We start from the raw sequence: 22,542 nt of genomic DNA, 5'->3' as shown, positions 1-22,542 counted from the left end.
CCGGTACAATGGCACCGCTGTGAGCATTTAAACTGTCTTCCCCATGCACAACTATTTCCTGTTTATCCCATTCAAAATTGACCACCTGATGTAGTGTTGACGGGACTGCTTTAGCCGCATGGATCCATGGTCGACCCAATAGCAAATTATAGGAAACAGTTATATCCAATACTTGAAACTCCATTGTGAATTCAACTGGCCCTATTGTCAGTTCCAGCACTATGTCGCCAAATGAATCTCTGCTTCCACCGTCAAACCCCCGTACGCAAATACTATTCTTTTGGATCCTCTCCTCTTTTATTTTAACTTGCTCAGAGTGGAGAGAGGGCAGATGTTTGTGCTTTACCCGTTGTCAACCAACACCCGGGTTACTACGGAGTTTTCACATTTCAATGTGAGGTAAAGAGCTCTAATGTGCTCAGTACCTTCCACAGGCAGTTCATCATCAGAAAATGTGATTCTGTTTGCCTCAAAGATTCTGTTGGCTATTTTTCCCAAATGATTCACGGAGATCTTATCAGGAACGTGTGCCTCATTCAGGATTTTCATCAAAGTTTGATGGTGCTCCTCTGAATGGATCAGTAATGACAATAATGAAATTTGAGCGGGCGTCTTTTTCAATTGATCCACAACAGAATAGTCATGGAGCTTCATCTTTCTCAAAAATTCTTCCGCTTCTTCTTCCGTCACAGCTTTCTTTATTGGTGTTGGATTATTTTTAGTTTTTCTTAACTCCTCGGGAGTGAAACATCTTCCCGAACGAGTCAAGCCTTGCACCTCACAGACTTCTTCCTTGACTTCTTTTCCTTTGTACATTACTGTCACCCGTTCATAGTTCCATGGAATGACTTTGTTGTTTATCACCGGTAACTGGGTTACAGGTTTGATAATAACCCGATCTACACGGGCTCCTTCCACGACTACAATGGGTTTGCTGGCGACCCCTGGTACAATCACTTTTGATCCTTCTTGCTTCGTGGCAACTTTGCTCGAAGATCCCTTCTCAAATACCACAGATGGTTCATCACCCTTTTTTGTTCTGCTTAGGTACCGACTTCTCCTCTATTAACTGCTCATCTGGCTTGGCTTCATGAGACCTAATCATCATGACGGTTTGCGATGGCTTCTTTGTTTCCCCATCAGCCCGTACTATTTCTATCATATTGGCCTCCTGATGGGCTGGCATTGGATTTCTGTTGATATTGGGAGCTTTAGGGGTTTGAACTTCAATTTTATTAGTATAAATCAGCTCTTGTATTGCATTCTTCAAATGCCAGCACTTTTCTGTATCATGGCCTGGTGTACCAGAACAATACTCACAGCTTATGGTGTAGTCCAGATTCTTTGGAGGAGGATTGGGCAGCTTGGATTGTATCGGCCTTAGCATGTCTAGCTGTCTCAACCTGTGGAACAGACTAGTGTAGGATTCACCCAATGGAGTGAAGGTTTTCTTTTTCTGTCCCCTTTCACCCTTGAATGCTTGACTAGGCCTGAAACCTGGTCCGGGGTAGGTTCGTGGGTAAGTACTTGGTATGACAGGGGCACGCCAATGAGCGTGGGCAGGTGGTTGATTGTATGCTTGTGCATGACTGATGGAAAAATGAGGTTCCGACGGGTGATAGTAGTGTTGGGGTGAATTGTGGTGGTAAGTTGATTGGTGGGATCGATGTTGATTGTAGTAATGAGGTGAACCTCCGGATCCCGACCAAGTTCCTGAATCAACCACCGCTGCTTCCTCCCTTTTCTTTCTTCCAATTCCTCCTACTCCGCCTTGAATAGCTTGAGTAGTTGCCTTAATAGCCGAATAACTCATGATTTTATTTGTCTTGAGGCCTTCTTCCACCATACCTCCCATCTTCACTACTTTGTTGAATGATTTTCCTACCGCTGAAACCAAATGGGCATAGTAAGTTGGCTCCAGGTCTTGTAGGAAGTAGTCTACCATTTCACTTTCCTTCATAGGAGGATCCACCCTTGCTACTTGTTCCCTCCACCGGAAACCATACTCTCTAAAACTTTCATTGTGTTTTTTCTCAAATTTTGTCAAAAATAGTCGATCTGGGATGATTTCCAGATTGTATTGGAAGTGGTAAGCAAATGCCTGTGCCAGGTCATCCCAGGTGTACCATCTTCCATGGTCCTAGCGTGTATACCACTCCAAAGCTGATCCGCTCAAACTTTGACTGAAGTAAGCCATCAATATTCGTCTTTTCCCCCGGCTCCTCGCATCTTGCTACAGAAACCCCTTAAGTGGGCTACTGGATCGCTGTGACCATTATATAGGTCAAATTTGGGCATCTTGAAACCAACTGGCAATTGCACATTTGGGAATAAACATAAATCCTTGTAGGCCACACTGACCTGCCCTCCTAACCCTCGCATGTCTCGGAACAATTGTTCTAGGCTTTTGACCTTCCTGAACATCTCTTCTTGTTCAGAATTTTTGACTGGCTTGTCAATTTCGGTTGGGAGGTCAAAACGAGAAGTAGATGAATGGATTTCGGAGGCTTTGAAGGTGGGCTCCGGAGGGTAGTATTGATTGTCCTAGGCCTAGAATATAGGCTCACTAGGAGATTTGTGGAGTGTAGCCGGGGGAGGAGCTACGAAAACAGGAGTTACTGGTAGAGGAAAGTATGGAACTGGTTTAAGAGGTGGCGACTGCGGTGTCTGAGAGGTGGTGCCCCGGTAGTGTTGGTAGATGGGGAAATTTGGGGATAGTTCAGTGGTAAGATTATCCTGAGTTTGGGCTAATGATGGAGTAGGGTTAGCTGGGTAAGATGGGGGTGATTGCCCTGTAGACCAGGCTCGGTACATCTCAGTCATTTGCTGCTTGAGTTTAAGCATCTCTTCTTTCATTTTACCGACATCCATCTCCTCTATCTCAATACCTGTGTCAACATCTGGGATAGACATACTTTCGGGTATTGGTCCTTTTGATCTCGTGTGATAATGATAATATGCCAGTATACTCTTAGAGAAACTAACTGCTTGAATTCTGGAAATTAGCAAACTTGTTAGTTTTGAGAGTTTAACACATATATAATTACACGTTGAGATGCAATGTTCCTAGACAAATAACCCTTTTCTATTATGCATTTGCTTGGCTGCATGTGTCATCCCAGCTTTTCTTGGCCTTTCTTTTTATTGTCACTCACTCTTATTTTATTCTTTTATGATTGTGGTCGAATCTTATAGAGATTGCCTACGTATCATGCCCCTGCATGAATCAGACCTTGCGTAGTTCGGACGTAAAGCAATTGTCAACACTTTTATTTATTTTACAAAGATGGAACAGACATCACATTTGGAAAACATTATAAAAATGGTTTAAAACTTGACACAAACCCAAATCAAACAAAAGACATAACTCTCAATAGTGTGAACAGGCTCCACTTCCCACTATTATTGGATCATCTGCTCATGGTGGGGCTTGACCCGGATGACCTCCTAGCGTACGATACATTCTTTCTAACTCCATTGCTAGATGACATGCAAAAATAGGTGCATGCTCTATAAACCTTTATAATCCATCCCTTGGCAGTTTACATAACTTTGAGAGGTGTAAACCGCTAAATCATGGATTTGTGCCCTGAAATCTTGGAGACGTTGGTCTTGGTTTTGCAGTTGTTGTTGGCGAGTGGTGGCTATATCTCTGATACGGTCTTCACGATCTAAAGCTGACTCTAATTGATCTCGGAGTCTGGCCTGATCGAGTCTTGCCTGTGCTCTTTCTCTGTCGATGTCTGCGTGCTGATGTTCTCTGTTGTATATTCTTGTTTCTTCCAGTTGTGTATGAAGTTGAGCTTCTGAATGTATCCAACGGTCTTTATCCTTCTTGAATTGTGCCCTGTCTTCTTCGGATTGCCTTACTTGGCGTTCCTTATTAGATATGGCCTCTTCGTTTAATTGTTGGATTCTTTCTTTAGCTTTGTTCAACGCCTTTTTGGTTTTTGCCGAAATGGAATCGCAATCTTGCATTTTTTCCAAAAGATTGGCGATGATTTTCTGATCCTTCCAACTCCTCATTGGTGTTTCAGAAGCTTTCTTCATTTTTTGAAATTGAGCGTGAAGATTTTTATTCTCACAAGCTAGACTCTTCTTCTCGCCTTCTGCTTCTTGTGCTTGCAAATCTTTCTCCAAACTGAGGCTCCTCAGATTTTCCTTTAAGGCATGGATAGTCGATTTGTACCCCTTTTCCTTTTCTCCCCAAATCAACCGCTCTTGGATTTTATCGTTAAAGGTTTGAACATGGGGTCTTTTTGTTGGCCTTCTTAGATCGGGTTCTGGTGCGTCATCCACGCCGGACCGTTTCTCAAACCACCTTGCATATCCTGGATTTATCTCGCCCTTTGTAGTGTCTGGAACTTGAGTATCATCTTTCAAGTATCGACATCCATTCCACATCTGCTGAATTAAAGCTTCGGGAAGAGTGGCTTCAGGGTGTAACTCGATTACTTGCATACTCAAATCTTCATCATCAGGAACTACTTGGTATCTCCCTAGTTGTCTTAGAACTCTTTGTGGCGCATATGGCTGGATGCTTCTCAATCCCAATAGCAGCAAATAACTATTCGAGGTTGACATGTGTATCACTTCCCTTACCGGGAGCCATCCCAAAGTCCACTCAGTTTGACTTGCCGTTAAAGATCTTAGATGAGATACCCAGGTTTCGACCCCTTCTGGAGACTTATAATCTTTTATTCTTTCTTCATAACTCTCGATGAAATTATCATGGCTTGGACCATACTGTATGAATTTGGGGTGATGTTGGAGATGTTCAATCATCCACATTTGCAACAAAATTTTGCACCCTTAGAATACCTTTGCCCATGATTTACATAAAGTCAATGCCCGATAAATGTCTGAGAGAATGATCGGGACAAGGGTGTGATTTTCCTTGGTAGTGAGGACCTGTACGAATTTCGCTGTGCGAATATCAATTGTTTGTTCTTTGTTTGGGAAGACCATGATTCCTAGAAAAGCCACCATGAAAGCGAAGCGACGGTGAATCTGTCAGGTGTCTCTGTTCTGCTTGTTAGTAAGGCCCTTCTCATGAATTTCAAATCCATCTGGCTTTCCGAACCTTGAATATAGGAAGTTGAAAGAACAACACCCGTTGATAACATTGCTTTTTCTGATTTGATTACTGATGTTCAGAAGCCCAAAGAATCGATGCACTGAGGGAGCTTTTGGGAATATAAGACTTTGGTTTCTTAAATCTCCAGCAAAACCGGCATATCCAGCTATCTCTTCTAATGTAGGAGTAAGCTCGAAATCAGAGAAGCGAAAGACATTGTGAACAGGGTCCCAAAAAGTTACTAATGCCGCAATCAAGTCATCACGTGGTTTAACTTTCATAATATCTGTGAGAGTCCCCAAATGCTTAACGACCCATTTTTGACCATCTTCTCCTAACTCATGCCACCACATCTGAAGCCGAAATATAAACTCATCTGCATTTGCGGATGGTGGGTTTTGGATGGTGCTAATTTTGTATCTGCGATTCATTTTAATAAAATCAAGACTCATTTTGAAAACAGACACTAATAAAAAAAATCGTTTTTTTTTATCTTTTTTTTTCTTATATATATATATTTTTTATTTAACACTTCTTTTTTTTCAAAACTTAAAACTATTTTTGGGGAATTTTCTAAAACAACCCATTTTATTTCTCGGCTCTCACAATGATTTTTTTTTCAATTAAGCTGGTCAACAAGCAAATCCGAGGCAAATGAATGCACAAGTAGCAAGTAGGATGCATCAGGATGGTCTTTTCATTTCGGGTTTACCTGTCCTAGACAGACCCAACCCCTGTGTTGAGTCTCCAAGGCCAAATGCACATGATGCAAATAGACGTTCCTACTAGGGATTCGGTACATGGCTGAGTTATTCTAAGTGAAAAACCTGAGGTAGATTATTCTAGACCTGGCTTACCCAAACGGACAGTTTGAGCCGAAGTGGGGGCAACGTACCGGGAGCACTAAAGTCTACCCGGCCTAGTTACTTGTCCCAACTTCGTCTTATTTGGTATGACTTTTAACAGAAAGGTGGGTCACGCGCACGTGTGCACCATAAATTTAGAAGACTCAGAAAGAATGAGGGTTTTCGTAGCAATTTATATACACAATTCAAATAATATTAAAGCGGTAAAAGCATCATTTGGCACATTAAGCATAAACATGTAAAAATCAGATAATAAATAAATCCAGCTATAATAGTTATTTTAAGCTCGAATTCTTAAACCCTGAACCAGAGATTCTGGGTTCGTCCCCAGCAGAGTCGCCAGAGCTGTCACACCTCCTTTTTCCGCCCCCGCAAGGAGTGCGAATGGAGTTTTCTCCAATTAAAGGACAGTCGAAACGGGATTTGTTTGTTTATTTCAGAGTCGCCACCTGGGAATTTTATGGCGTCCCAAGTCACCGATTTTAATCCCGAATCGAGGAGAATATGACTCTGTTTGTCATTCTGCGAACCAAAAATCCGAGTAAGGAATTCTGTTAATTCGGGAGAAGGTGTTAGGCATTCCCGAATTCCGTGGTTCTAGCACGGTCGCTTAACCATTTTATATTTGGCTTAATTATCTTGATTTACTAAATACATTTTTTGTTGTTATATGACTCGTTACCGCCTTAGATTGTTTATAATTATAAACCTTTAAACGAATCACGCGTACGTATATCCGTGTTATATACTTTTTTTTATAAACGTGAGGAATCGTGTCACGCGTACGTGTACACAATAATATTGATAATATTATTTTTTATATTATTTTTTTATTATAAAAATATTTATGTTCGAAATTGTGCTTAAAAATAAAATTAAGAACATCGTCACTCTATATGATTAAATAGTGGAATGCACATCTCGGGTTTAATTTAACATCCTCCGAAGAACCCCTCTTTTTTTAAAAAAAAATAAAATATTTTGCTCGAATTTGCGCGAACGCATAATCCGAGTGGCCTTTAGAAATATAATCAGGTCACGCGAACGTATCCCTAATTACACAAAATATTCTTGATGGTAGTATAAATTCTCCACACATTGTTTATTACATCCATTTGTTTTTAAATATGAAAGTCATGGAAAATCACTGATTTGGACACCTCTAAATTTCTTGAAAAGAATTCAAAACTTTTTTGGTGTTGATCACAGGTTATATTTTAATGTGCGAATTGTATATACCTCAAAACTATTTAAGAATAATGATACGGAAAACTAGGTAACGTGCAACTAAATTTACCGTTTTATTAATTAATATGGTATTAGTATAAAAAGTGAATTATACGCAAAATTCGGAAAGAATTAATTGGATAAACAAACTAATATTTTTCGAAGAATTTTCATTATTCTATTTGTAGCGAATGCTATTTTTTCATTCTTAAAATTGCTACAATTTATAAATCCAATCTTCTTCTACACCATTTGTTTTTAATCCTATAGGCATGATTATTTTGGTTAATTTTTGCTTATGATTGAGTTTGGGATAGACATAATCAAACCAATTTTTATTCTCAACCTATGCAAACTATTTCCAAACACTAACTTTATACGTTGTAAAAATTGTTGACGTTATCTTTTTACATTATTTTTAAAGAAACGAGTTGATCGCATTCCTAAAATAACTAGGTCATTTGTTATTAAGAAAGAGAACTAATCTACCTGTTAATTTAATAAGACGACATCACATATAACGTAAACATACATTATGAACTGTTCGCAATATTCCAACATTGTAATCATAACGGATTTTATCAACCCTCCTTTCACTTATGGTCATACACACAATCGTTATTACGCCATATACGAATAAAATGCAACCAACATCATCTAGCCTTAAACAACAACTGAATATTTAACAAAATAGGCTAATAATGTATTTTCTTGATATTTCCATACTATTCTATACCTAACTAACAATATCGCAAGATTTAATTAATGGCCAACCTTCTGCCATGTTCCCTATCTCGACCATTCAAACAATAAATGTCATCACTAAACTTCAAAATAAATAAAATTATTGTAGAAGTTACTACCTCACAAGTTCAATTGGCTAATAGTTTATCCTATCAAGTATAATACTATATTAACCAACTAAAACAAAACTGAAACTTAAACTAGTACATTTAATGAATAGGAGACGTAATTGTAATTCCAAAACTTCATTTTTCTTCCAATGTTGAAGTTTTTCATAACATGAGTTTACAGATATATACCTGGAAATGAGGGTAAAAGAAGTAAGGTTCAGCAGTAGCAGCAGCAACAAAAACCCAACAGCAGAAAAATGCCAATGATTCAACAGATTTGAACAACAAACAGCAAGAGCCGTGAAGCCCAGGCGTGCAGTAGCAGGAATTTTAAGAAAATTTCAGGTTCAATCAAACAGTATTACCAAACAAACCCGGACAAATATAAGGAAACAATATTTCTGATTTTGCTTTCTTTCTTTTCTATTTTTCTGTTCCAGTTTGTGTGTGTGCGCGCTCTCTTTTTCTGTTTTCTTTTTTTTTTCTTTCTTCCTTCTTCTTTTCTTTTCAGATTCTTTCTTTTTTTTCTTTTCCTCTTCGTTCTGTTTTTCTTATGTTCTTCCCTTCTCTATATGGTTTTTTTTTATGCAATTCCCTCTCTTTCTCTCTTTTCGATTCTTTTTCTTAAAATCAGTCCCTAAACCCCCTCTTATACAGGTCTGCCCCTCCCCTTAAGTGCTGCCTGGCCCCTTTCTTTTAAAATCAGAAAAAATCCACTCAAATAGCACTAAAGTTGCTTTTCTAATCAATCAACCACTAAGGATACTTTTTCCCTTAATTTCAGCACTCCCAATTCCCCTTTGTTCCCCATTAGGATTAATTAATATCTCATTGATAAGGCACTGGCAATAAAGTGTTATATTAACTGTTTTATTCCCCAAATACCCCTGAAAATCCCTCAAACTACAGCTTCTACCAACAACAGTCAGTTTTGGATTAAATCTTAGCTGAAAATGCAACCTTCTAACCCAATTATATCTAATCAACATTCGTAAAACTGAATTCAAACCCAACATCACATTAACATCACACAGAACTCAACAGCACAATTTAAACTGAATTTGAAATCAGCATGAATGCAGGGGCATTGTCAGTATATTGACAATGCCCTGAAACTTACTGCCCAGAAACTAACATACACAACATCCATTTGATGAACTTAATGATTTACAAACAAGAATGATTTAATTGACGAGTATTAATCAACTGACTATCTACAATAATTGACAACAAACAGTCTATAAGCAGATAAACAGGTTGTTTCAATCAGCATTAACAGAAACAAGAATTTACAAAACAACTAATCGACGAACTTAATCGAGTCGATTACACACATTGTAAACAAACATAACAAACAGAAACAAATGCCATTATTTGATCAAATGAACGGGTATGAGACAGAATCAAATAAACAAATAGGAAAATTACACAGACTACTGAAATAGGCAACAATATACATGTAGGATACAAAAAGAAGTAGAAAAATACCTCTGAATCTTCAATCTTACACAGACTCAGGCTCAACTTGGATTCGGACCTTTTGAGGCTGAACAGACTTTATTCGAAGTATTCTCAATTGAGAATACCTCGATTAAAGTCTCGTAGACCTCAATCCCTCATTTAATTTGGGAAAATTCCACAATTTGAAAGTTTTAGGGTTCCTGATTCTTTGATCTAAAATTCGAACACCTATAGACATATTTGAACCCAACCAACGGTGTTTTAAGCACGAGGGAGGTCAGGTGGATAACTGGTGTGAGTTTGAGGTACATTGGGGTAGGGTTAGGTTTTACTCGAATCTTTAAATGAAGATTCGAGCAGTTCCAGGAAGATTCGAAGTGAACGAACAACAGATCCATAACGAGGCCGATCAGGGGGTGCTATGGTGTTGATTATGGCCTGGTTGGTTTGGATCTGAGTTTGGCTCGAATCTTCAAATGAAGATTCGAGAAACTCCAGGAGGATTCGAGCTCAGTGGTTATCATATTCGGATAGAGGATGGTCAGGGGGTTCAGGGGTGTTAAGGTGGTGACCGGCGGCGTCGTTGCCACCGGGTTTCAGGCGAGGGGGAGTTAGGGCGGCTAGGGTTTTGGGGGTATCGTCTGAAGACGATGATGAACATGAGAGAGGGGTGCTTAGTTAGGGGGCCGGGGTATGAACTTGAGGCTTATATAGGGGAGGAGTGGATTGATCTAGGCCGTTAGATTAGGCAGAATAGATGGCCAGGATCTATCCACTTACAGGAACGGTGTCGTTTTGGTTTAGTTGGGGAATGGGTCGGCCCGGGCAATGGGTCGGGTAGGGAGTTATGGGTATGGGTATGGAATCTCAATCGTTGGATTGATTTAATCCAACGGCCCTTGATGAAAGATGACCAAACACCGTCGTTTGGTTTATTACTGAATTGGACCGGACCTGGGGTATTTGGATTGGGCTGTGGGGGGGTAAATTTTTGTTTGGGCCTGGATTTCGGTCCAGGTCCGATTTTTCACCTTTATGACTTATTTTCCATTTTTCAAAAAAAATTAAACAAAAATTCTAAATGAATTGTAAAAATCAATAAAAATTACACACATATTATTTAATAATAAAATCAACACAATGACAAGAAACACCTATGCACATTTTGTGATTTCCCATTTATGCCGAATATTATAATCAACTCCTAAATGCATATATTTTTGTTTGTATTTTTCATTTTATAAAACCCATGATTAAATAAAGAAAAAAAATGCGATATTAACTCCTAAATGCATATGCATCTGCATTACCATTTTTTTGTATTTTTCCTTAATTAGAATAAAAATGAACATGCACAGACGAAATGACCCGAAAATTCAACAATTGTACACAAAGAAAACAATTATTTGTGATTTCTTTTGGAGTAATTCTTGTAAGGCAAAAATCACGTGCTCACAATAGGTATGCTAAAGTTAGATCAATTTAAATTACAATGATGAAAATAAAAAATTTAAATTTAATTTATAAAATGAGCTTATATTGTTTACCCAAAAAGGACCTAGTATTAATTATTATATATTTCAATTTTACAAATGAGTATGCTAAAGCTGGATGAAATTTAATTTACGATGAAGGATACAAAAATAAGGTTCTTTTGTATACTTTTTAAAGTTTACGTTGGAGAACAATAAGGTTCTTTTGTATACTTTTTAAAGTTTACGTTGGAGAAGAAAATATTTTAAAGCACATATACTAAAAGATTAGTACTTATAAGTTAGAGACACTTGTGAATTTATGAGATCATTTTCATGTGACATCTTCAACATTAATGCCTTTTTGGACGTTGGAACAAGGCTTTGCTATTCTTGTATTTACAAAAATGTACAAGTGCATTTACTGTTCGAAAAAGCAAAAGCAAGGGCAAAATGAAACTCAACAAAGTGGTGCAATTCAATCTATTACCCGTACAAGGATATAGTGGAAATTAGAAGAAATAATGCTAATTTTTCAGCAAAAAGTCAAGTCTTTAGACCAGAAAGTAAAATACAGCTCAGCGCCAGGCATGTTTTCCCTCTTATTAGATAGTGTGTGTAAGTTATAAGTAAAGTAAAGTAATTATTAGTAAGGAGGTCATTTTACTTTTTCCACTTTTGTTAATGAAATAAGCCTCTTGATCAACCAAATAATCTAGACAAATCACAGAAAATACAAATCCATTTATAACATACATCTCACAACTACTTGATTCTTTTGGAAAATGAAAATAAAAGCCTAAGAAATACTACTTTCTTTACTCAATCTTTTAGTTTGCGGGCAGAGTAATATATCTTAAAGGCCTTAGGAAGATACACAGGCAACAAGAAACCAAACAAATTAAAACACCAAAATACCATATTTGCAACAGCTAAAGCTCTACCCATCACATTTCCTCCATATTCTTGATCCACTTGAGAAATTTCACTTGTCAACCATTCCATAATTGTAAAAATCCTCCTCGAATTGTAAAATACTGGAACAAATACACGTATAGGTAGCGAAAATCTATCAGTAAACGCCAATCCTTCCATAAAAACTTGACTGGCCAACAAGAAAACATGTGGTGCTGCTGCTTTAATGCCTTCTTTATCACCCTCGTAAATACCTTCGAAAATATAAGCTATAGGAAGAAATAACCCCACAATTGCTCCAACTGTAACGTAAAGAGTAAGAAACTTGTTGTTTTCGCTAAAAACAGGGGGTTCTGTTTGAGGAGAAATTGGTGGGAAGGCAATTTTGGAAATGAAGTACATGTAAATTAGAGAAAATATAACAAAAGCGAAATCCTCAACACTCACCATACCACTAGAAGAAAAGACGATTACAACGGCAAGGGCGTTAAGTTGTCTGAAAGTGAAGAATCGTCTGTTTTGGTGCTGAGGTTTTTTATTGTTGGGGAATTTGGTCTGATTCTTGTCCTGTGGAAAGTGTTCATCTTTTGGTAAACTAATGTCACTACATACACCAACCCCACCTGACATTTCTTTAAAACTTCCTTCTTGGTTGCTTCTTTTTTGATGGATTTGAAGTAAAATTCGTTTATATGAAGATGATAAGGAACTAACTAGTTCAGAAAGTGAACAACCATTTGCATTGCAGTTAAAATGCAGAAGTTGTCTTGTAAGGGACAAGGAAGTACACGTGGTAGTTGGAGGTGTTGGGTAAAATACGTGGCTGAAATAACAGGACGTTGCAGTTAGGGTGGGGGTACTGGTACTACTAGTTTATCTTTGGAATGTCATGTGGGTCATTTGTTAGATAGCTAAGACATTTGTCGTTAAGTCAAAATGTGTGAAGCTACTAAGGAGGCATGTCGTTCGGTGGTCGAATTGTGGCCTGTCGAGTGGCTGCGTCCGTGAGTTATTATTTCGCCCCTTATTTTCCTTGAGTGTTATCTTTATTGTTACTTATCCTTATGCATTCCGTGAGTTGTGCATTGGAAATTCAACTTTTCAGCAGATGATCATAAAAAATTACTAGCCTTTTAAAAAGTAAAACTAGACATTCTTTCCTATTGGTTAGTCTTGAAAAGGTAAAGTTGCATGTTTGTTTAGTATTATCTTTAAAAAATTAACTTTAGAAAAGAAAATATCGAAAGAAAAGTGCTCAAAGACTCTACATCTTTGGAAAGCTCACAGACAATCAAACACATTTCCTTAAAAGTTATCCAGATGACTTTGCTGAAAACTTAACTTCTCTAGCGATAAAGTTTAACATCAGTTATTATTATTATTATTATTCTCCATTATTTTATTTGATAATCTGTTCAACATTTTAATCTTAAAACTCCACACCAGTTAAATTTGACTTGAACGGGAGAGTATTCATAATTATACAACGGGTGTTACTTAAGTACGTATTCTAAGCTGGGCAACAAAAGACGGACCGTACTGTCAAGTCGTCAGAAAGTATATTGTGCGAGTTGCAATGAACCTTCTTCATATGTTCACTTAGGAGGATAGAAAAAGATCAACAGCCAGTGCAGCGAACCAAAGAGTGCGAATATCCTGTGGGCGCCTGAATACGCAGATGTAGCAAGAAAGTTATCCATTAGTAAACAACAACAAACTCAGTATAATCATACAAGTGGGGCCTTTGACTGAACCAAATAAGCACAAAAAATAATTTGGAAGAAGCTCAGAGTGAGTGCTAATCTAATTGTTCTGTAAATAATTGGGATTATCTTATCAATTGATCCTATATTCACATATTGTCCGAGAAAACATGAGATTTGTTGAGCGGCAACGGCAGAAAATGGCGAGCACTGAGATCAAAAAATTTAGAAAGCCAACTTATTAGAGAAAAATTGGAAGTTGCAAAAAGAAAACTACCCTAGCCATAATGCTGCGACAATGGGACTGTATACTCTAGAAAACCTTCCTTCAACTCTTTGACAGAAGACCACAGGTAAAACGGAACCTCTGCTGGACCGTAAAAGCTGTGCACAATCTGGTATTATAACCCATGAAATACCTTTATCCTACTAAATTAAGGCTTGTTTTTGTTTTTGTTTTTTTTGCTTTGGAATGCACTTTATCTTAGTAGACTTATCAGGCTTCTGCCTAAACTTAACCTTACTGTTGCCATTGGACGAAAAACTAAGATCTCCAGTATTTGCCTGCTGGTTGTCGGCTTTGACAAGAATACCATGGTCCTGATCAGCTGACCGCGGGGCTGCTTCTGAACTGCCATTTTGCGTGTCGGACTGTCCTGAAACCTCAATGTCATCGGAAAGGACTAATCTAACATGATCTCCCGAGATTGCCTCCTTCCATCCTACATTTATTCAAACCAGTCAAACTAATATGAAGCTGATAATAAGCAGGTAGAAAACCTAGAGCAGGAGATGAATAAGAGCATAGAAACATACTCTGAGATAGAAAAGCTTTCGCAGAAACACTGCAAAATCCCAGACCTTGAAGAACATTTCCATCTGAAACCTGACATGTGTAATTCTTAGTCTTGCCAGTAGGGTTGTCCCTCGAGCATAATCGCAAATTATTTTCAGTGGAGGAAGTCCGATTGTCCAACTTTACAGAGATCACATCCTCTCCAGGATCTTGTCGTCCACTTCCATGCCTGCTCACAGGCCTCCAGAGCTTCACAGCTGCTCCATTTGACCCACCCTGAAGAACATCGTGCTTTGCTGGCTTCTGTACATGATTTAACTTTTGTAGCATGGCTGGCTCTATGCTTTCAAAGTTATCTCTTTCGACAGCAGGACAGTTACCCTGTCCATGTGTGCTGCAATTTTTCATTGAAACAGATATAGAACCAATCATCACTTCACAGTTCCTCTGATTTTGATCAATTGCCTCTTTCTGCGGATCCAGCCTTAAGCGCTCACCATTTTGCACTCTAATTTTTCTTGTCCAAATCTTACTGCCATTAACAGGGGCACCTCGGTCTTTAATAACTCCATGCTTCTGTATTGGTTCAAGATTCTGTACTTCATGATTCTGGTTGTTACGAAAACCATTTCTCCCTGTTCGTTGTGATTTTGCGACTTGCCACTGGGTGTGGGGGAAATGCCGTCGACTATTTGCAGACACTGGAGGGGGCTCAACATCCTGAATTTCAACTAGATCCAGGTGCGGATGAGAGATATTTAGTTGGGCTTCAATGTCCATATTTTCATTGTTAGAGAATTGAACAAGTTCAAGGCAGGAGGAAATATCATCAGATACTTGGGGAGTACTAGAACTGGATTCAGATGCTGCCGCTGAACGGACAGAAGATTCTGCTATTGGACCTTCAAAAGAATCAGCAGGTACCTCCAAATCTCCCCTTTCCCAATTTGATTGCTCTCTTGCTCTCTGTTCCTTCTGCCTAAGCTTTTTCAGCTTTTTCCGTTCCAACAGCTCAGCTCGTCTACAAGAAAACAAGAATGATAGTGAAATGAGTTTCTGTAACTGCACAACTGAAAATATAATCATGTATCTTATTCTTTTTTTGATAACTGAGAAAAGTCCGAGGGATAGTGACGGGCGATTCTAAACTCAATAGATAATGGGCATTGCCCCTCTACCCTTCTCTACTTAAATACCAAGCATTTGTCTGCAGCAGCCAGCAGGATTTGAACGATGATCTGCATCACATGTTGTGCTCTTACCACTAGAACAATGCCCTGGAGGCAAATCATGTATCTTATTTTATTTTTATGTAAGTGATAACAATCTTTCAAGTAGCTAGGAGTTGTTAAGCATGTAGAATATTTTCCCCTTTGATTTGTGTCTCACTCTATCGCTTTCTCTGCTGACAACTTTCAGCCTCGAACTCTTGACATGGCATGAAGAGAACTCTCCCAACAACTATGAACAAGAATGGCTGGTTCAGTCTCACTCTATCCCCTTCCGGAAATGCTAAAAAAGCTATTGAAATCTCCTCATTATTTATTTTCCAGACTTACAAATCAGTTGGCGAAGAACAAGTAACAAAACAAGTAGCTATGAAACCAGAGGAAATTATTGGCCACATTAATAGGGATATAAATGTCAACATCACCAGTCCTCAAAACATGTGAAAATGACTCTTTATCTCCATATACTATTTCTGGGATTGAGAACTAAATGAAAAGCAATCTGCTTCAAGAAAAGAGGGAATAAACTCCAAGAGCACAACTTCACAACATATAAATCTGTTCACAAAAATAGTCACACCTCGAGTATGTAAATGTTTTCTAACACTTCATTCCATAAAATAAAAGGAATACCTCTTTATCAATTATTGACTACCTACTAAGAACATAAGAAAAATGATGATCAGTAAAAGCCATAATTCCTAGTGGGACACATGAAAAGGCAATATTAGAGAACGAGAAATACAGTAAACAGTGCCTCACCTTTTTTGAGCAGCTTCTTCCTCCTCAAAAAGCAACTTCTGGCATCTCATAGCTTCAGCATCTTTGTCTGCGAACCATGCTTTTACCTGGGCATAACAGGACACAAGTCACTGTGCATGTTAGTTTAAAGGACAGGATCAGTCTGATACGAGAAAAAGGAAAAATAAACAGAGAATGCTTAGCACAACTATTAGCATTTCCCAAAATATATAAAAAATTAACCTAGAAACATTCATTTCAATGCAATATGCTGGTGCATGGCGTTAATATTTCTATAGACATGTACACAGAGACAAAATAAAGCTAGCTAGTTCTCAAGAAATAAAAAAAAAAATTAAGAGGTAAGGAAGAAAGAACTACCAGTTTCTGTTCAAAAAGGAAGCTAGCGCAAGCAACCAAGTTTTTAAACTCGAGACCTTTTTTGGCAGCATACCCGTCAAAAACATATTTTTGCACCGACTCGGCTGTGCCGGCACATAAAAATGTTGTTTCGCTAGCATCATCAAGGATGCTAAATAATTCCTGAGAGGTAATTGGAAGCTTGGAAGGTTTACCTTGGATGACTTCCTGCAAATTAACTATGAGCATTATTGACTCTTCTGCTCACTTCTCTTTTGTCAGGGAAGTGCATCGATTGCACTTGACAGGAAGTTGAATTAGATTACTTACCAACAAAGCTAAACCAGCCTCATAATAATCTTGAGGATGAGCCCAAATCGCCATCTTTTGCAGAGATGTTGCCAGGTCATTAACAAGTGAAGATCCAGCAAGGTCCTGAAAGACATTATCAACCACAAAAATGATCCTTTGTAACTTTAAAGATCAGCAAATGAAACGTTAGAATTTTCTAGCGTACTACAGTCCAACAGTCACTTTGTAAAGAAAGTTTACCACCAGCCGTACGCTTATTATAAACAAGCTAGAGATTTCTAGCATGAGTAGACATTTATATGAAATAAAGAGATAGTTTGAATAAAAAATAGATCCTTTAACTCTACAGTTAACAATTACTTGTGTGATAATAATCAGCCTGCTACCTCTTTATAAAGGGAAATGGAACTAAGTGCAAGTTGCCAAATATAAGAATTAAGCTGTAATTTCCCATAGAAAGGTAGAACATGCAGAATACAAATATACTATTGTCAACTTCACATACATACGTCAGAGATGTAAGAAGCACCTTGTAGCACATCACCAATTATCCTACTACAATCACTGCAAGCAATTTGATGATCAATGGTTGACTTTAGATGATCCATTTGTCTCAAATTTGATTGGATAAGGTCAAAATTTGCATGTTAAAAAAACTCACTTCAAATTCCAGGCAAACAAATACCTAAGACAGGTAAAGTGAATCTGGTACTTACCTTTATTGAAACATCATGGACAGGTAAAGTGAATCTGGTACTTACCTTTATTGAAACATCATGCAACGATACAACTTCCTTAATCTCATCCACTGAGAGCTGCATGTAGTTATGCAAACATAAATAGCCATATGGAACAAAGGACACTGAACAACACAACAAAGAAAATTTAGAGAGGGGGGCAGAGGGGAGTACCTTATCCCAAAATGCTCCCAGCAGATCCCTGTATTTGCGAGATTCCTGCAAAATGTGAACAAATAATAAGATGCACATGTATCACAACCACATTCAAATTATTGACAAGCAAACACAACTGCACTAAGTTTTATAACAAAACATTGTAAAGGTCACCAGAATGGAAATTATATTGGAAAAAGGTGGTTTACATATGCAACAGTAAACCTATAACTTTCTGGAATAAAACGAATTTGTTATTCTGAAAGGATAAAGTAATATAAAGGAAAATGACATCTAAAGATACCTTATCAAAGTTTAAAGCTCGACGATGCAGACGCATATGTCTCCGATAATTTATAGGGGCATAAAATTCCCGAGAACATTTTTCACACTTCTGAAGTTTTAACGGTGTTAGCATTGGCCAACCACCAGCATTATCTGCACAAAGAACCACATAAACCAAAATCAATCCCCATGGCTTCAACTGTAGCTCCATAGGTAACCAATTTTTAGTCCATTTCATGTACTTGAAGGGTTCTGCCTCTAACACACAAAAGACAAGTACTGCCAAAAGCTTGACATTCTTTACAACCACAAGGTTTTCAGACCTATTGAAATATTGGTGACTTACCCGACTAACTTATCTAATATGCTCAAAAACCTAGAGAAATGTTGTATGCTATGAATGCAGCCATTTTTAGACGTTACTTTGTTACCTTGCTGCTCTAAACCATGAAGCAGTTGAAACCACTGGACAGGACCATCCCCTGTTCTTGAAAAAGAAAAAAGAGGCTCCTTGCCTATGGCTTGCCTAATCAAAGTATCAAGCGAATCATTTCCCTCATCGGCTTTCATTGCAGCTGGCGTAGCACCTATTCTGAGCTTTCCAACCGACATGTATTCTCAGTTAATGGCTCATAAAATCGAACTGCAGAAGAAGTTATCAATTAGATGTCGACAATCCAAACTAATATCGCATATTCTGCCGAACGAGTCAGATAAATCTGTACATGCATGTTTCTGAGTTGTGCTTGTGTAGATATACTATATCTTCATCATGGCAGGCAAGAACTACAAAAGATATGTGTTTTTACAGCAGAAATAAATAAAGAGGCAAGAAAAAAGTAGAAAAGATGAACACAACTTGCATCTTTACACATAACCTGGAAGAGACACTACTATTAAATTTCAACTGAAAATAAAAATTTTGAAACTGCACTCATAAATTGAAGATACAATCACAGAATGCCACTGAGTTACGAAAAATTGCAGCAAACAAATGGACAGAAAAGAAGAATAAAAAGAATTACTTGCATGAACAGCCACAATGTTAAAACATCCTGACCTAAAACAAATATATAGCAAATCCAAAACATCTGGAAACCAAAAGACTTAGCAAAATAAAAATTTCTACTTTGCCGATACCTATCTCAGTTATTCTACTAATTGTCACTCAGAAGCATAAATTATTTTCGGCAGGCACCTGAGATCAACATAAAGCAGAAGATATTCTAGTACTGATTTGTTACTCAGACGGTTGCTATCCGGGAACCAGGCTTAACACTTACTTCACTAATCAAAAAGAGGTTCACTTCTAAAGGATTTTGGAAAATCTCTTAAGTTGACCTCTAATCCAAAGATGCAAACCTTCTTTGAAGTTTTTCTGGATAGCCTTGGCTAAGTAAAAAATTCAAACCCTACATTGAAGCAGAAACAAGCCTGGTGATTAGCTTTACAAACTCAACTTATCTACCTTGTAAGCTTTAGAAGTTTAGGCATGCATTGGTCATTTCACAGATTAATTTTCGAGTATTAAATGAGCAGCTGATCCCAAGTGTCCATATTTAAATTGTATTTAATTATTCAGCAAGCCTACTTCCACTATCAACAACTACTACCTTGTTTGAAAATATTCTTTCAATCGTTCCTGATTTAAAAACATTCTTTCAATATGATGCAATTGACTCTGTGACGCTAGCTTGTTTTACAACTGAAGCAATTGAGTGCAATTCATGCAAGAAAGATGATTTTTCCAGTATTCAACCAGCAAAACTTCTCTTTCTTTTCTTTTTCTTAATGCACCTAGAAGAAGAGTTTTGAAAAAGCAGATATCCCATCAACAAATGAATAAATAGAAAATTTACTGGCTAAAAGGCAATGGGACACTAAAAGAAGGCTAGATAAGAAAAACACCTATCAATTTTTCACCTTCTAGAGTATAGATGTAATTGATCTCGAGCAGCAGTCTCTCATTAAAAGCCAAGTACAGTTGACTTTTATTGGTACAGCTGGATTTCCTTGAACATCTCACCAAGAAAAAAGTTTACTGCTTTATGGTGAAGTGTACACCAGTCCCTTCAACTAACTTGAAATCCTGAAGATCCTTACCATGTATGCTTACTGAATAGGTGGACAGAAGTAGAAGAGAAACTAAGAAGTAAATTTTGTGCTGTCAAATGATCAGTCTTGTTAACCATCTCCATGAAAATAATCTACTGTTTATACAGAACAGAGTTTTCTTAATAAATTCCTTAAATATCCCAACCAAATTCAAATGTATTTTCAAGGCATTAGAGTCCATCCTTTCCAATACAATTAAGGATTTCATATGATCAGACAGGATACACAAATGTTGGATAACGAAATCAGTTGTCAAAACTAGAAGCTCACCTAATCTTATTTCTAACAACAGACCCTATTTTAATATTATCCTTCTTATGTAAGATCTTCCTTCCTTTATTACTTTATCAAAGAAAAAGTAAGATTTTTCCTTCCTAAAGATTATGGTTAGGAACCATACCTACATTAAGGATTGTTAACCATAATGTTTCAAAACTTCTTATTATTTTTATAAGTAACCAAGAAATACCCAAGGGCCAGGGGTGCAGAATTTACAACTTGGTCGATAATGGTCTTGTTCCTCTACCCTTCTCCACCTAAATCTCAGGCTTTTGTCTGCGGCAGTGTTCTAACCTATGACATGCTCCTAATCCACACATCAGGTGTGGCAATCTTACTATCGGACCAAAGCCAAGGGATTCAAAACTTTTTACTGAATCTCAAAGTACCATTCCCAATAGTGAGGTTTGCAGCATTCACCATCAATTATGATTTCAACAATGACTCATAGAGGCGGATTACGATAGATAAATTTGTACACCGGGCTCAAATGTTGAATTCAACAGCATTTAGAATAAGAATATTAATTTTTAAAAAAAGCTTCCCGTTCCATCACCAATGCAGAGTGAGAATCATAGTTACTGATTAACGCATTCGCATTTAGCGCATCAAAATTTAAACTTTCTTCAGTAGTTTAATACACTGCTTAGGTTGCTATAAATTTTATAGAGATATACAACTTCTACACAGTAAAGCAACTCATAGAACTAATAAAGTTCCAATAAAAATAAATAAGACTCTATGATACGAATGAAATAACGAAGCAATAACAAGAAGTACATTAATATCAGATCAAAGTAGAGCTAACTTGATTAAAAAGAAAGAAAACGTGCGTCAGCTTAGGGCTTGAGGTGACGTGATCCGTGATCGGCACGTGCCGGTACAAAACATAGAAAAAGAATACTCCTTAGTAGAGTTTAGAATACATACCAGTGCCGCAAAAGTATCGAGGGATCACCGGCGGTCGGAGGGATTGAAAATCGCCGGTAGAGAGAAAAAAAGACTATGTGAATATATGTATGAATGTGTGTGTGTATATATATATATATATATATATATATATATATATATATATTGGGAGAGGAGAGGAGAGGAGGAGTCGGCGAAATCTGCAGAGGGACCAAAGGGAGGGAGAGTGAGAAGTAGGGAAAGTGTGAGAAAATAAAGGGAGAATATATTGTGTAAAGTTGCAAAAATATGTAACCTTTTGGGCAACTATAGCAAGTAAAATATATATTTGCTAAATCGATTATTGAATTCCAAAATTTTTTTGACTTATTTCATTTTCATGCATTGGAATTCAGGAAAAAAAATACATTGGAATTGAAAATATTTTGTTATCACCAAGAAAAGAAATGTATTAGGTTCGCTCACATTTAGTAATTTTTTGCTCAAACATGTATATGTAATAAGAAATTTACGTAAATATCTATAATATTTGATTGTAATTTCAATTATTATTTTATATTAACTTGAGGCTTATCTAAAAATTTATAAACTTTAGATACTAGATCTGGCGAACATTTATCAATTGTTTGTATATATATATATATATATTGTGCTTGTTATAAAATAATATTTGAAGACACGTGTTATGTATTTATTAAGATGATATTATGTTTTGGATTTTAACATCTTGGTTACTAAACCGTCTTTTGGAGATTTTTCAATTTGCATTTTCTAACTAAATAATTTTATAAGAAGTCATTCACTTTTTTAAAAGCCTCTGGATAGTTTTTAAATTGTTACAACAAGGAGATGAAAAACTTGACATATTTTTGGAACAAACGCCCGCACCCGTCCTCTTAATGTAAATCCTCTTCGTGCAAAATTGCAACTAAATGAAAAGGAAAAAACAGGAGAATTGAAAAGTCATTGAGCAGTAGGCTTTAATGTGATTCCTGGAATTCGCCTTGATTTTGTGCCAGACGTAAAGTTGTTCTTCTTCTTCCGGTAA

At 37.3% G+C, this 22,542-nt stretch overlaps 2 protein-coding genes across 7 annotated transcripts; both read right to left on the bottom strand.

Moving 5' to 3' along the window:
• Positions 1-11,659: 11,659 nt before the first annotated feature.
• On the bottom strand, positions 11,660-12,676 carry LOC104233421 (uncharacterized). Its single transcript, XM_009786817.2, has one exon. It carries the CDS (start codon positions 12,500-12,502, stop codon positions 11,780-11,782), a length of 723 nt encoding a protein of 240 aa, XP_009785119.1. The 5' UTR covers positions 12,503-12,676; the 3' UTR covers positions 11,660-11,779.
• A 589-nt stretch (positions 12,677-13,265) lies between these two features.
• LOC104233422 (uncharacterized) lies at positions 13,266-21,715 on the bottom strand. Of its 6 annotated transcripts, none has more exons than XM_070171033.1 (11): positions 21,516-21,715; positions 18,623-18,834; positions 18,211-18,344; positions 17,925-17,969; positions 17,730-17,828; positions 17,032-17,136; positions 16,723-16,929; positions 16,363-16,448; positions 14,392-15,392; positions 14,100-14,297; positions 13,266-13,538 (listed from the first exon to the last, which is right to left on the bottom strand). In XM_070171033.1, the coding sequence occupies exons 2-11, from the start codon at positions 18,801-18,803 to the stop codon at positions 13,468-13,470; spliced, it is 2,127 nt and encodes a 708-aa protein (XP_070027134.1). In that variant the 5' UTR covers positions 18,804-18,834; positions 21,516-21,715; the 3' UTR covers positions 13,266-13,467. The 6 variants fall into 6 exon arrangements, with proteins under 6 accessions (XP_070027134.1, XP_070027133.1, XP_009785121.1 ...); XM_070171032.1 differs by lacking the exon at positions 13,266-13,538 and adding an exon at positions 20,100-20,306 and having other exon boundaries at positions 13,591-14,297; XM_009786819.2 differs by lacking the exon at positions 13,266-13,538 and adding an exon at positions 20,115-20,306 and having other exon boundaries at positions 13,591-14,297.
• Between the last annotated feature and the right edge of the window lie 827 nt (positions 21,716-22,542).

Source organism: Nicotiana sylvestris, chromosome 3 (genome assembly GCF_000393655.2).
Source record: "Nicotiana sylvestris chromosome 3, ASM39365v2, whole genome shotgun sequence".
Classification (NCBI taxonomy): domain Eukaryota; kingdom Viridiplantae; phylum Streptophyta; class Magnoliopsida; order Solanales; family Solanaceae; genus Nicotiana; species Nicotiana sylvestris.
Note: the sequence above shows the minus strand (reverse complement) of the source record. Positions and strands in the feature narration are given on the sequence as shown.